Raw genomic sequence first — 16,170 nt, 5'->3', positions numbered from 1 at the left:
ATTACATTTCTCACTAGTACATGCATTCAGTTTTACCAATAGAAGTTGGTTAAATAAAGCCATTATATTATTAAAGTGTCTCTCCACTTCTCTGTGATGAAAACAGCAACAACTCTCCAACCTTAATTAAGATCAAACAAAGTAATTAAAATACTGCTGAGGCCCAGATCCCCAACTCTCAGGTGTTTAATCACTGAACCCCTCTTCCATTTATCTAACTTAAAATTCAACATAAATAAAATTAAAATTTGTTTTCTGAGAGACAAGTATGTATTACACCACAATAGTAAAAGAGAATGCAGTTGAGATGCTCAAACCGTCTTATTAAGAGGGAAATTGCTATGTACCTGGACTGGTGAAGGTATGTTACCTATGGAGGAAATATGTGCTTTTTAATAATAAAGCCCGAGGGACATTCCTTATAAATATCCAAAAGCTGCTCTGCACTTTCATGTGTCTCAAGTCAAGGGCTAACCCAGTTTTTCAGTGCTCTAGGAAAATTAAAATACACACAACACACACATTCACGGCATCATGCCATGCCATTATGCTGAGAAGGACAACAGCCCTCTGGGCAATAAAGAGTATACTGGGATATTTTCATTTTTAATTTCAGTAACTATGCTATTACACCATTGCAGTCCACATTAGTTAATCTGAACTAAGTGCTAGCTCTGGATTCCTGAGTACAATCATTAACATAAATTAGAATCACTACGACCTTTCACTGAAAAAAGGAGAGGGATCCAGAAGAGCTGACAGCAACTCCCTCCGCAAAATATTTACATAGCTGAGGCAAGCACTCCTGGAATTCACCTTCCAACACCTTGCATGCAGTGCAACTCTAGGACTAGCCAGTCATTCTGTTTGAATCTACACCTGCCTTGTCCAACGAAGCGACACTGGGAGATGCTGTTATGTGAGACAGGTAATATGATGGTGTAAATGAGGAAATTCAATTTGGAAGATTGGAGAACAGAAAGAAAAAAGGAGAAAAAGAGGGCAGAATTATCTTACAAAGGAAAATAAGTGAGAAGGCAGAGAAACAGAAAAGAAGGGAAGGGTATAGGTGTGAAAGAGAGAGGGGATTATGGGGACATTCAAAATACATGGCATGGTAGGAACAGTTCATGTAACCTGACTGAACTGTACATATTACTGGAAGTGACTTAAAAGTGAATTAATTAATGATGATTTATTGTCATCTTATGCTAACATAAAAGTTGCCCTGCAGGATGCACTGAAGCACCATCTAATCCATCATTCAGCCTCTGACAGATGGTTCTGGGAGGCTCACAAGCTGCACATGATGGCGATCCCCAATTATTTTTCAGCAGATTAATCTTGCGGCAAATATATGCATATACACAGTGTTCCTGATACAGAAATAAAAGTAGCCACAGAATTGTAATCTTAGATGTTAATCTGAACTATTCTTTCACTAGTCAAATGTATTTTCCAAACTGGAGGGGAGTAAAAATGAAACACATTTCCTATGATGATCTAAAGCGTTTAGACAGATAATGAAATTCTCCAGAAACTTCTATTTGAAAAAGCATTTTCTATCAACTTTTCCTAAGCACACAAAAATCACAAAAAGAAAACAAAAGTATATCTGTGTTAGCTTCTACAAGAATATTAATATCATTCCAATTAGGACCAAACAGAACAGCATGCTTAGTCAAATGCATTGCAGGGGATAGAGGAAAAAGCACAGCTGTTCAAAGTCTGTTAAGAATTTAGCAGAGCCAAATGCAAGCCAAACTGGGTAAAAATACTTGGATTTCTGAACAACTGCCCTGTGGCATTTTCTGTCTGAAATGTTAAAATCCAGATTTCTGGGTGTGTTAAGAACTATTTTAGGCAATTGCCCAGCAGCTACAGAGTCCATTCATGAAACAGGCACTGTTATATATAAATATGGAAGCAGTATACACCACTCTTACAGTCTAAAATGAAATAGCCATTCAGTTGAAGTAAAAACCCATTAATTACTGTCAACTGTATATACATAATCAAATAGATGATCAAAAGTATCTAACAGCGTCATCCATTTCTCACTGTAGTTAAAAGTTACAAATAAATATGAGTGGGAAGCTACAGCATGAGAACACTCCAGAAACATGTACTTAACGGTCCATCTCTCCCCATATGAACTGACCTGCAATCATAATCTGAAGCCCTTCTTTGTTTGCTCCATCCGTGAGAGATCTGGAGGATGGCCAAAGACAAGAACGGGACTTTCCTGCAGTGGCTCCTCATTTGTGGAATGCTCTCCCCATGGAGGCTTGCCTGATGCCTTCATTACATATCTTTAGGCACAAGGCAAAGTGCCCTCTTCTCCCAGGCCTTTGGTTAACTGAACAATTGATGGCTTTTTAATGGGGGGGGGGGGAGAATTGTTTTTGTTTGTTACTATGTGATGTTTTTGTGTTTTTATATTGAAAACTGCCTCATGATCCTTGTATGAAGGGCAGTACTGTACAGAAATTAATAAATATTAATAATAATAATCCAAGTCATGCCACTAGAAGCCAGTTTTTTCTTCAAAGAAGAAATGCCTTTGGTTATAACAATTATAATGAATGAATCACCATTCATTCATTCAGGTTATGCATCACTTCCATTGTCAAAGAACAAACTCTAAGAAATACCTAAATTTGGAATGAAACACTTGAAAACTTTCAAAAATCATTTACTTTTAGATATCCTAAATATGAAAAGATAAGAAAAGAGGGAGGGAAAGAGGCTAGTGTTTTAAAGCCGTAACATTAATTTTTGTTGGTGTACCAGGAAATGAGGCTCAGTAAACATGCATGCCAAAAGAGGTTATGTGAACCAGCAATCGCATGGCTTCTCAAGTGGCATGAGATTTTATCAGCAATACACCTGAAAGAGTCAATAATGGGTGTTTCTGAGCAAACGCTCCCAGATTCAGCATTGTGCTTAGTCATATATCCTACACTGGAAAAAAATATTCATTAATATGAACCTTACAATAGGCGCTCACAGATTTCCTGTTAAGCTTATTCTATTCAGCGGCATTTGTAGAACTGTTAAAAGCTAGGCTCCCAGATAAAGTAACGTATCTCTTCCTTCACAGAATGTCCTTTTCGATCTTAATTATTTTTTCTTCCTTCCCCTCTCCCCTCCCCCAATTTTAGTGCTTCTTTCTCCACTGGTATAGACAGAATAGTCCAATGGTGAAGAGAATGGGGAAACTGCTTTTGTTACATATTAGCTCAAAGAAGTCCAACAGTCACAAATTTTACAGAATCATGGGATTAAAATGGTTATTCTGTATCAGCCTTGCTTTTTTGCAGATAAGAAAAAATATTTTTAAAATTGGAGAGTGGGAAGGGCGTAACTAGCTGTCATCTTAAAAATATTTGGTATACAGTATATCCGCCAAAGTAGGTAAGTGACTTCATTTGATAATGAATCACCCAAGTGATAAAGCAACTGCAAGACTATGCAACAGTATATGTAAGTTATATCCAAAAGATCAGGAAAAGTAGGCACTGGTGTAACTTTTGCCCTCAAACTCCCTACTTATAGCACTGAAGGATTCTATGTAGATTCTAGATGTTTCTTCTATCTTATAACAGCACCAATACATTTTAGTTTAGCAGGGCAAAACACACCTCTCTCCACCTCCACCCCAAGTCCTAACTTCCATGGTTGTCAGGGAAAGTAACATTATTCGAAAAGTACATTGTTTTGTTATGAGTTTAATTAATAAACTTAAAAACGAACTCATGGCTCTTGAAGGAAAAATACTGGATTAATTCTTAAAGCTTCAAATATGCTTAAGCCCTATTTAGTTCATTAATCATGTCATGAGGCTTGCAACATAGCTTCTAATATAGTTCAGATCTCTCTATTTTTATGTTTTTCTAACCAAAAGCATACCAAGTATCTCAGAATGGAATAGGAGGAATTCCTAAAATACTTGTAGATGCAGCATTAAATATTTCTCTCCTGTTCCCATTTATTAACTTAGCTGCAATCCTCTGGAATTAAAACAATCAAACTTCAGCCGTCAGGCCAAACTATACATATGTTAAACACACTTCTTTTTAAAGTGTCTTCAAAACTGGCCACTTTTAGTTTGAAAGTTTAAAAAAAAAAAAAAAACTGTACAAGGACCTAATAAAGGATCCTGCACTTGTTTCAAATCTCCTTGCCAGCCATTATTTACATCCAAATATGGTATAGTATTGGTAAAGAGCACCTCTGGGGGCAAAAAGTAGCCAGGGGAGCTTTTGGTCAGGAGCACAGACTGGATCAGGGGCCACGCAGCTGCTTTTCCTTCAAAATAAGAGTACCCAGATTAAGCACACATTTAATGTCATAGGTAGTGCAGGTCCTGTCAAAGTGTCTCCTAAGAAGGGCATGTTGAACCCACCACCCTCCATCTTGAAGTCTGCAAGTCCAAGGCTTCCAAAGCCAGCAAGCAGATGTAAGCCCTGGGAGCTTCACAGCATCAGCTCCTAGGCTTAAGTTCAGGGTAAGGAATCCTGTGGGTGACCTGAGCACCCTGCATGCCCCAATCTGAGAGCAGTGCCCAGCAAGATGAGGCATAACTTCTTTTCACCTGTCTGGGAATATTTTCTCTCAACTTTCCCCATCCTGCATACAATCTCTGTCAAGGGATGAGACCCCCCAGGAAGTGAAATTCTCACCACCAGAGATGTAGGCGGCTCTGCCCTAAACTCAGGGTTGCTATAGGATAGTGGCTTTCCACCTGGCTGTTCCCATCCCAATAGCTCCTCCAAAAGCTTCCTTTCCTCCCTGGGACTTTTGCCTTGGCCCTCTACACCTGTGAGCTAGAGATTGCCAGACTCCCCAACCTGCTGCTCCCATCCAACCTGTTTGTGTAGGCCACTCTTCCTGACCCCTTTCCTCTTTGTCTTCTCCAGTCCTGCTCTTCATGCTCCCTTTCTGCTGCCTTCCTGGTTTCTTCAGGCCATTTAATGGTTTCCAGTGCCATGAGGCCGCATCCCTATAGTGACCCTTGACAGCACCCACTCTTTACAAATCTAGGTAAAGGTAAAGGTACCCCTGCCCATACGGGCCAGTCTTGACAGACTCTAGGGTTGTGCGCTCATCTCACTCTAGAGGCCGGGAGCCAGTGCTGTCCGCAGACACTTCCGGGTCACGTGGCCAGCGTGACAAACTGCATCTGGCGAGCCAGCACAGCACACGGAACGCCATTTACCTTCCCGCTGGTAAGTGGTCCCTATTTATCTACTTGCACCCGGGGGTGCTTTCGAACTGCTAGGTTGGCGGGCGCTGGGACTGAACAACGGGAGCGCACCCCACCACGGGGATTCGAACCGCCGACCATGCAATCAGCAAGTCCTAGGCGCTGAGGTTTTTCCCACAGCGCCACCCGCGTCCCGTACAAATCTAGAGATCACCTCAAATAGCTCAAATCATAGTTGGCTTGCAGTGAAGACAACATTTAGGTTGAATTTCTAAGCTCTTTTCAATTAAGAACTATGTATGTGAGAGTGTGTGTGAGTACAGTGGTACCTCGGGTTACATATGCTTCAGGTTACATATGCTTCAGGTTACAGACTCCGCTAACCCAGAAATAGTACCTCAAGTTAAGAACTTTGCTTCAGGATGAGAACAGAAATCGTGCTCTGGCGGTACGGCAGGAGGCCCCATTAGCTAAAGTGGTGCTTCAGGTTAAGAACAGTTTCAGGTTAAGAATGAACCTCCGGAACGAATTAAGTACTTAACCCGAGGTACCACTGTATATGCCTGCAGTTTCACAGTGGAACAGCAGGTGTGTCTTCTGGAGACCAAAGCAGAATTCCTACGATAACAAATGATCCTACATTTATCATAGGCTCTCCAAAACAGTCACAGTAAAACTAGTCAGTACTTAGCAAACCATACAGAAGCAGATGCAAAATAGGAGATGATGTAGACAAGGCCAAATAATATTGGGGGGGGGGGGGCGCGACATGTCAGGAAGTTAGTGCTGTAGCATTCCTAATTGTAGGTTTGCTCTGCGTGTTGTTCTCACTTAAAATTGTAACTACAGCTTGACAGTCTGAGCCCACAAATGGGATACTCCCATGCTCTCCTCCCATCAATTACATTTCATGTTTAAATATTTAATGTCAAATATACAAAAGAAACAACAAAGTTGTATTAATTCAGTGACCAAAAGACAGTTTTATACATTGAAATGTTTGCATTAGACTACTATAAATGAACTCAGCCTCAGAGACAGGATTATAGTCAAGCACATGTATATTGCTTATCTCATCCTCCAGTTCCAACTCTGAAAAATATATATATGTAAATTTCTGCTATATATGTTGTGTATAATCCCTTTGCTTTCAATGAGAATTTTCTATTTAACTTTAATGTACTTTGAAGGTCTTCGCTCTGCTGTGCTTAAGTCAAAACATCAAAATGTAATTGCCAAATTATAGTAGTCAAACACTAGTAGAATATAATACAACCTCTGATAAATACAAAACTAGCATTAAATGTCAAATCTCTCTTTTAAAAAGGTGAGTTGCTTGCTCTATTTTTTTAACATTTCCAGATTAGCTATCAACTGCATAGAATTGGAAGTTCAAGTACTTTTAATACTAAGGTGGTCTCAAAAACATTCATTTCTGCATTTATTATGCAAAGCCTGGGAAAGAAGTAACATTCACCACTCCCTGCCACATGCATGTGAAGAAAACACTTCCACATATACATACTGGGGAAAGGACATCCACCCCCCATAGCCCTTCATGCTGCTCCAGGAACATCTTGGGTAGAAGCCTTTTGGAGGGGGGGATACATGTGACTACTGTATGAAAGGGGGTCCTTAAAAGTCTCCATGTGCAAGTAGAGATACTCAGGCTGATAAAGACTGCAGCCATAATATTTCCCACTAATAGGAAAAGGAAAAATTCAAAATATAGATTCCCCCATATCATGGAATATTCCACCTTTGGTAGAATAGAACCATCAGCACTTTTCTAACACTGGAAGTATATCAGTGACCAGATCAGTAATTCTGACTTATAAAATAACATAACTATAATACAGTAGAGTCAAAATATGAAGTTCTGTTTTTTCTCATTGGTATAAGACTGTAAATCATTAATAATTGTAGTGGTTGTCTATGCACATATTTCCAACAGGAGTAGCTGAGTTGTAACAGTGATTTCCCTACAAGTCACAGCTCGTCACCTGACTTATTCTTGCCACATTATTAGGTGCTTCTGATATATATTTATCTCATTTATTAATTTAAGATAAAGAGCCAGAAGAATCCATGGCATGCTGAACATGTCAGCTCTGAAAACCCCTGCAGGCTGTGAGGACATTGGTACTTCAGTTTTGGTTTGATGCTATAAAACTGAGTTATTGCCATCTTAACGCATAAGGGTGTACAAGTGAAAGAGTCTATGTTGTGCAACAATGGGCATACATTAAAAGTGGTGTCATAATGATGAGCTATTACAGACTAAGGTGTGAACTAAGATCCTTCAGATCTCACATATTCTATGAACTCAGAAGGTGGCCTCAGGCAAGCCACTCCCTTTCAACCTCAGTTCCCATTGGCAATATAGAGATAATACTACCAACTCATGTTATGTGGTTATCATAAGCATAGCTAAGATAAAAGTACATTAAGCATTTTGAACATGCTACACCACTATATAAACACCATTATAATCATTTAAATAATAGCTTAAATTACTCCCTATGATTTGAATGTGACTTACTAAGAAATTAAAATAGTATTAGGACTGCAGCCTTAAAAGTTTCCTACTTGTAGGTTTCATTCCAACCCTAGAAATAATGCTGATATCTTCCTTGAAGGAAAAAAAATGTTTTAAAATTAACCAATACCACACTTTAGCATTTATTTCACTGCTGTATTACTTCTTCTAATCCTCTGCATCCTTGTCCTAAGTTACCTCTTCCAGGGTCACCAGCGACAACGGATGCTGTTATACAAAAGGAGGACAACATGCTTTGCATTCTCAAATCTTTCCAGCTGGCAGGCTCCAGTTGCTACAAGGAAAGGATCTCCTTATTCTGTCACTTAAGTGTAACTAGCATTCAGTGGAGACTAAAATTGCTCATGTATACATGGAGTACACTCAAATAAACAATGTGGCTCAAGACCAACATTGTTATGCATTTCCAGAATTTATAAAGATTGGTCCTCAAGGATTACAAAATAGTAAGTTATATATGAAAGAAGGTGTTCTGTAAGGATATTTTTACATCCAGAGTATTTTTAAATACTTTTTTTAAAAAATAAAGACATTGTGTGTTTCCATAAATAAAAGCATAGAAGAAGATTTAAAGATCTACGTATGTTAATCTAAAAACAGCCTATCCCTGCCATCTTTTTCCACTACTCTCACCACAATTAATATGTAAAAATCAGAAGCTCTACAATCTTTAGCTCCCAAATTATGCTTATTACAACCCTAACATGAAATCTTTAAAACAGTAAACTGTACAAGAAATTTACAGTCAGATACAGTAAGGAATAAGTATGATAGTCCTGGCTTTAACTAAACACAAACATGCAACTATAAACCATTCTATAAACGTTTTACCATTCTTCTGCCACACATTTTCATTCTGACATGCATTTTAAAGAAAAGGCAAGTCATAAAGCATTTTAGAAGATCACTCAGAACTAAACTGATTTGGTAGCCATCATGAACCCTAAAAGCTGGAAAAACAATAACCATACAACAGTGTAAATAAAATGTGCAACTTATTAACAAAATGTGTTATCCTTTGCTATACTACCCTTTGCATATAGGGTACATCTTTAAGCACGTCACAAATACATGATAGCTTTTCCAGGAAAACATTCTTCCCACCTTCAGTTTTGGAAACTATTACAAAGCAGCTACAACAGAAGAAAAAATGGGTCTGCAGGGCCACTCCATTACCTCTGAGAGACCAGTTCCATTAGGCTCCTCCCTCCCTCAACTGTCAATTAGCAGCAGCCATTCCATCAGGCTGCAGCAGAAAGATGGGAAGAAGTGTTAATCCAGCTCTGCTGGGAGATCAGTTCCAGCAGGCTCTTTCTGACCCATTTCCATTTAAGCTGGTCATCCTAATAACTTTGCAGCCAAGTTTGCTCCCCTCCCTCCCCACCCTAATTTCCGTTTGTGTTATGTCTTTTAGATTGTGAGTCTGTGGGCAGGGATGCCTTGTAATCTTATGCAAGCCAAAGGGAGCCACTTTCCCTTGAAAACAGCAAAAATGCTTTAAATACATAAAATAATCCCTCCTGATCAAACACAATAAGACTGAACAAAATCCAAATCAAGCCCATGTGAATGACTTCAAAATGATGTTTCCTACTGAACTGCTACAAATATGAGTGAGCTGCTGCAGCCTTCACAAATACTATTCACACCCATCAATGTAACTGTAAATTTAGGTGAAAGCAATGAAAATTTAGATGCTCAGCATGTTTCTGCAAATAATTTTTTGTCCCAAAGCACTGTCCCTAAGAAATTAATCTAAAAAAGCTGAAGACAAGTCATGAGAGCAAAAGCTGTAGCCCTTATTCCCTACATTACATTTCCTGTTTCCCATAATCCCTACAGGAACTGCACTATCCTACAATTTACCTTCAAATACTCTTTGTTAATATATGTACTTGCTTGCCTGCTCTCTCTCTCATACACTTCAAACAAACTATCTGAAATGAAATGAATATTTTCCTTTGGTAGTTGAAAAGTTTTATGTGAGAATAAAGTAAATTTAAAGACTACAGAAGTATTAAAATCTTCATAATAGTATTTTATCTTTTGACAGTGTAGTGTCCTAATGAGAGTTCCTAATGAGAGTACTAATTTAAAAATCTGAAGTTACTTCGAGAATCATGAAACAACATTCATTTGTCAAAGAGCTCTCACTGAGAGACTGAAAGATGTACCGGTACATTCAATGTGATGGACCTTACTGTCATATTCACACCGCTAAGTTTATCCTGCTTCACACAGATATTAATCTATTGATTTAAACCTGTTTGGTTCAACTTAAAAAAAACATTTTACATAAGAGAAACTGTCAAACTTCATTTATACAACCAGGTTAACAATTTCAATCTAGTTTTCTTTTTAAAGGTATCTAGTCAGGGATATGACCTAATATCAAGCTGCAACTGTTCGAAACTGTGCCAGAAACAATACAGAAATGTCTAGTATTCTAATTATTTCAATGATGCTTACTCCCAAGTAAGTGGGTATAAAACTGCAGTGTTAAGTAACACTTAGGCTACAATCCTTTACCCACAGAGATCAATGAGACTTACCATACAATAAACTGTTCAAGTTTGGACTGTTAGTACCTAAGCTGCCTTAACTATCTGTACACCCAAAAATGCGGGGGGGGGGGGGGGAGAACAACCTGCTATGCTTATTTTGATTGCAGGGCACACAATGGCTTTCTTTCAGGGATTTTATGAAGATCCTGGTTATTTGATATAACTAGCTTAAACCAAACAGGTTTTAAAATTTTCTAAAAATGTTTCAAGTCCTCTTGTACTATTTTGGTCAAACATTTTTAAAAATACATGTTTATCTACAGTATGACTTTGACATTTGAAGGTCATACAATAACTGTTCTCATGTGACTTCATCTTTGGGCTCTAACTACTGTATATTTAGAAGGAAATAAATAACCAGCCTTGTCATGATGCCAGCATTGTTCAGTCACCAATTATCATTTGACTTTCATTAAAAATCCTGAAGTATTACAATACTGTGTTTAGAATGAGAAAATGCACATTTCCCTACCTACCAACTTTACATTTTCCCAATATGTTTTACAGAGGTCAACAGTAGCTGAGGATACATCTGACCCTTTTGTACTCCCACTCCCCCATTTTTTTGCAGATATTGCAAATATTTCAAGTAAGCAACATACAATTTCACTATCTTTTAGCTAAGCAAACGTATACATATATATAATAAGTCATATGGTGTTCCACTGTCACTCATTCTACAGATGTAAACTTCAAATGCAGAGCCTTAAAAGGCCCATCATCAAGACCAGTACTCCCTAGGAGATGTGCACCTGAGATTCCTGATGTAAAATTATGGTTATTCACCAGTTTTGTATTGTAAAATACAAACAAAAATGACTTAGTAGCTATAAACTCTAGCTATAAACACATGCAATCTTAAAATAAATCATACCAGAATACTAAAAGTGGACAGGAATATCATGTTTGATCAAACTTACCCCATTCTAGATACTCCAGAATATTCTTCTCTCTCCTCAGGGGTGAATTATTACATTCATCATAAAGGCAGATGAGTATATCCAGCAGTGTTTCCACACTAAAGCACTGCCCATTTGTCTGAGTTGGTCCATCCAAAATAAACTGTTCCAGCTGTCTCAAGCGTACCTCTCCAGACATGATTGCTTCAGTTCTTAATGGGCCTCTCCTCAATTATTATTACTGGTTATTTTCGAAAACTCTAACACATCAGAATGTTTTAGTTTCTAAAAAGTGTTTTGAAAAGTCAGTGCTTCTTCAGGGATGGTGCTGAAGGTACAATGCATCTCAAGAATTCCCACTCTGAGTACTCTGTCTTGGTCAGCTGTTTCCACACACACATACACACACACACACAATATATACAGGATATTGGAGAAAAATAATTATCCTAAAATCTCTTTTAATACATTTAAAAAGAGAAAATATATATTTTATACATTTAAATAATATTAAAAAGAAACCCAACCCAAGACTGAATCCACTCTTCCCTCATATAGATGCGATTTTATTCTTTCTCTCTTTTTTTTTAAAGGTCTCCTCCTTCATTCAAAATTCAGATCATGCAACGTAATCCCGAAACGAATCCTTACTGCATCATTAAAGTGTAAAACCCCCATCCAATTTGCACCGGCGATTCACTTTTCGAGGAAAAAGCAGCAGAGGGAAAGATCGCTGGAGATGGGGAGAGGGGAGGCCCCCGGCGAAAAACAAAATGCACAGGCTTGGGAAGGTCTAGCGCTGGAGAATATCCGCTGCTGCTGCTGCCGCCTCCGCCGCCGCCACCACCTCCTCCTCCTCCTCCACCACCACGGCTTCCACCTCCACCACCTCCACCTCCACCACCCTTTGGAAAATGCATCAGTGGCAATTCTTCAGAGAGCGGGGGGTGGGGAGAAGAGGAGGAGCAGCAGCAGCAGAAGGGCAGGAAAAGTCCCCGGGAAAGGAGCCTTCTTCTTCTTCTTCTCCTCCTCAGGGTCGGGCTCCCTCTTCTCTCTCCCGTCGCACCAGCTCCTCTCTCCGGCTACCCGACCAAGAAAGGTGAAGCCTTCATTTCCTCAGGCCGCCGCTCCTTCTTCCCGCGGGTGCATTGGAGGGGCGAATATTCGCCCTCCCTGGAAATGCCGGCCAAGGGGAGGCTGAGCGAATAATCCCTAGCAAATCCGTTCCATGTCGCCGCTGCTTGTTTTTGTCCTGCGGGTGGCGGAGGAGGAACAGGGTGACTAAGGGGGGCTCCTTCACACAGAGCCGGCTTTCCCTCCCCCCCCTCCACCCTGCCGCTGTTTTCCCAATCCGGGTGCCGCGTTTAAGGCATCTTCTCAGGGCGACGCGGCGCTGGTGCTGCAGCTTCCCGGCCTCCTTCTCCTCACAACTGCCCGCCCGCCCGCCGCCGCCGGTTTCCTTTTCCTCCTCTCGGCCTCCGCTTCTCCCCCGCCCCGCGGCTGCTCCTGACGCCCTCACGCACAAACTGCCGCCGCCGCCGCCGCCGCTACTGAACTCTCGGGATCCAACATGGCGGCCTCTTCCCCTCACCCCCCCCCCTTTCTCTCTCGCTCCCCAGCAACTGAGCCAGCAGCGGAGAGGACAAGCCGCGGCTGTTGGGAACGAGAGAGAGCGAGGGGATAGAAGGGAGGGAGAGAGGGAGAGACGAGCTGGCTTCGGAATGGCCGAGGCTGGGAGGGATGCTGCTGCTGCCGCCGCCGCCGCTTCTCTCGCAGCACGGAATGCAGGGATACAGGCGGACTGAGGGGAGGGGACTGCAAGCGCGGAAACGCCCTGCGGGCTGCTGCAGGACCAGGTTGCTAAGCAGAGCTGGGAGATTCTCTTGCCTCTTGGTCACCTCGCGAAACTGGCCCCCTGCTTTTTCTTGTCTCATGGATCCCTCAGAGGAGGGATCCCCCCATCTGCCTTTCCATCTCTCTCTCTCTCCTTCCCTCCCTCCCTCTCTCTCTCTCTCTCTCTCACACACACACACACACATATACAAACACAGTGCCTTAGGGCTATGAACCCCCATTCCTAGTTTGCATTGTATACTCCCACCTCTTAAAAAGAGCACCCTCCCGGGTTGGGGGCTCTCTCTGTCCCAGAGTATTTAATAGCCCCCTTTTTATTACTTAAAAACGAACAGGAAAATCTTGGTTGGTTTTTTTTAGGAAAAGGCACTTGGGTGAGGAGGGCACCCATTATTTCAGAACTACAGCTATTGACTTTTTTTTTTTTAATGAATGAGTTGAAAAGGAGAATTAACAAAAACTAGGATGGCCTTGATCCCCCTACATTAAAGGTGTAATTATATCCAATTCCCCAGGAGAAAGTCCCATTGAATTCAGTAGGGCTTTCTGAGTAGACATATTTAGCATTGTGCTGTTAATGTTTTCACACGGTGTTGTCTACACACAACCTTATTTTCCTTATTCCCTTATTTTCAAAGTGCCCGCAGAGGATCACTACTCAAAATGCAGGGTTGCCAAAGTAACTGCCCCATCACACTGATTTGGCACTTCCATCACACACACTGAAGCTTTTGTTGTAGGTCCTTCCAGCACTTTCCATTTTTAGGTAGTCCACTTTCTATTGTATGTGTATTTTCTCCCCTACTTGCCCACATTCACCCTTACATTTCTTTCTAGATCCTGGTGTCTCTTCATCCCCTGTGTCTGCTGCATATGCATGGACATGGGGGGGGGGGGATGAAGCTGCCCCCCCAGTCAAGTTAATAAATAAAAATACCGTATTTTTTTGCACCATAACACTCACTTTTTTCCTCCTAGAAAGTAAGGGGAAATGTTTGTGTGTGTTATGGAGGAAATGCCTACGGGTGGCATGCCTACGGATCTTCCTCCTCTAAAAACTACATGCGTGTTATGGTCGGGTGCGTGTTATAGAGCGAAAAATACGGTACTTAACTAACTGACCAATCGCATCACAGACAGCTCGGTTCTGCCCCCCAATACAAATCCTGCCCCCTCCAACATAAATCCTGGCTACTCCCATATGCATAGGCACACAGTCTGCAAACACAGTAGAATGGTGGGGACATCCTTTTTTAATATACAGGGAGACAAAGGTGTATTAACAAAGGCCAACATTTCTAAACAACTTGCACTTTTAGAATTACTCTAATTTCACAACTTCTTACTGAAACACATTTTTCCATAGTTTCTCATCCAGGGCAATAGACTGTCTTTAAAGCCAAAGCTGCAGTTTGGGGAAAAGGCAGGGTTCGTAATAGAAATTGTCTGCAACTTAAATATAAAAAGGGCTAATGGATTTCCATTATGCTAGCATGTCATGCCAAGGTACACAAAGGTATAAATAAAATCAACACATATTAAGCCCATAAAACTTAGTGTTTTATTCCAGATGTCTTGCATGATAATATCACCCCATCATAAAGCATCATCCCATTTCAAAAGTTCCATGAAAATAATGAACTAACAAATCTAAGTTGTGGGAGATAACATTGGCATGGAAGATTATTTCTACACCCAGTGGAGTTTTGCTTTCCTGCAAAGTTTAATTTTTTTTAATGTTATAAAGATTTCTGTAGCTATGAAACAACAAAATGAAACCTTTAAAATGTTTTGGAGGATTTATGAAAAGATAGTACAAAAGAGGAATGATGTATTTTAAAAATGAGGAATGGTAAGTTGATATTAATAGCACAATTGGAGACATGTCTACGCAGAACCAAGTTCCATTGAGCTCAATGTGATTTACTCCCAGAGGGTTTCTGCTTAATCCTTGGAAGACAAGTATGGGTTTAAAAATATTTTTTCCCTGAGTCAAGCTTTGCATATTTGTGCAGGGAAAGAAAGAAATGGTTGATGCTCTAAATTTATCTAATGGTATGCATTAATTAAGCACTGGTGCTCTGTTTAAGCCCTAATCTTCAAACAGATTCATTTCAGTAGACATTGTCAGTGACAATCATATAATTTAGCCCCTATTTTGCAAATCCCACATCTCCCATTAACATTTACTTGAAAGTCCAAAGAACATGGTCCCACTAATTTATTTTTATTTTTGTCGTTGTTGCAGCTTACTGTTTTACATGAGCTGGATCACAACTGATTTTATTATAAGACTCAGCATCCAGTCATATAAACAGCAATAGTCGGAACGTCTTGACTATACTTACTACTTCTAAAGACCATTTCTCAGCTTCCCCACTTCATAAGCATGAGATCTCACTCTGTTTAGAATGCAACAGTGTAATCTAAAGCAGGGCTGTTCTCAACTCTAGTTAAAGTAATTGTAGTTGATTAACCATGTGCGTTTTACATCACAATCCTAACTATGTCTACTGAGAAGTCCTTCGGAATTACCTGCACTCCCCAGGTTTCGGGCTGCAGGCTGCTCTCCGCAAGAACTCCCGCGGGCTCCCAAGGCTTGCAGATAGCTTCCTGAAGCCTGGAGAGCGAGAGGGATCAGTGCGCACCGACCCCTCTCGCTCTCCAGGCTTCAGCGAAAGCCTGTATTCGCCCCATAGGACGCACACACATTTCCCCTTCATTTTGGAGAGGGAAAAGAGCGTCCTATAGGGCGAAAAATACGGTAAATGGTCTCACTCCCAGGTAAGTAGGGTTACGATTGCAGCCTTTAGTCAATAACTATTGACTGTGCCACTGTCAGCAGAGGTTAGCAAAGCAGCAGGGCTGCCACTTCATCCACTGCCCTGCCAGCCAGGCATTCCAGCTGGTAAAGAAACTATGGGATAACCAGCCTCATACAACCAACTTGCTTAAGTCTACCTGAGAAGTTCAACTCTCACAAGCTATTCTTGAGTTCCTATACCAATTAATTAGGAACTTACACCACTTTGGAACTAAACTAAGTTTTACTGCATGTGCAACTTTTTCTGAATGCTGTATGGA

The 16,170-nt window shown here is 40.6% G+C and overlaps 1 protein-coding gene across 4 annotated transcripts in view; it reads right to left on the bottom strand.

The window, feature by feature from the left end:
- CDC42BPA (CDC42 binding protein kinase alpha) overlaps window positions 1-13,002 on the bottom strand; it is a 155,195-nt gene extending 142,193 nt beyond the window's left edge. For 2 of the 4 annotated variants that reach the window (XM_081854117.1, XM_081854119.1), the window contains exon 1: window positions 11,254-13,001. In XM_081854117.1, the coding sequence (XP_081710243.1) occupies window positions 11,254-11,431 (178 nt within the window). In that variant the 5' untranslated portion in view covers window positions 11,432-13,001. Of the gene's footprint in view, window positions 1-11,253 lie in introns of all 4 variants that reach the window. The other 2 variants (XM_081854120.1, XM_081854118.1) reach the window with 2 other exon arrangements.
- Window positions 13,003-16,170: the final 3,168 nt, after the last annotated feature.

This window comes from Podarcis erhardii (assembly GCF_964252035.2).
Source record: "Podarcis erhardii genome assembly, chromosome: 3".
Classification (NCBI taxonomy): domain Eukaryota; kingdom Metazoa; phylum Chordata; class Lepidosauria; order Squamata; family Lacertidae; genus Podarcis; species Podarcis erhardii.
The sequence above is the reverse complement of the archived record's forward strand: the minus strand, read 5'-3'. Positions and strand labels throughout refer to the sequence as shown.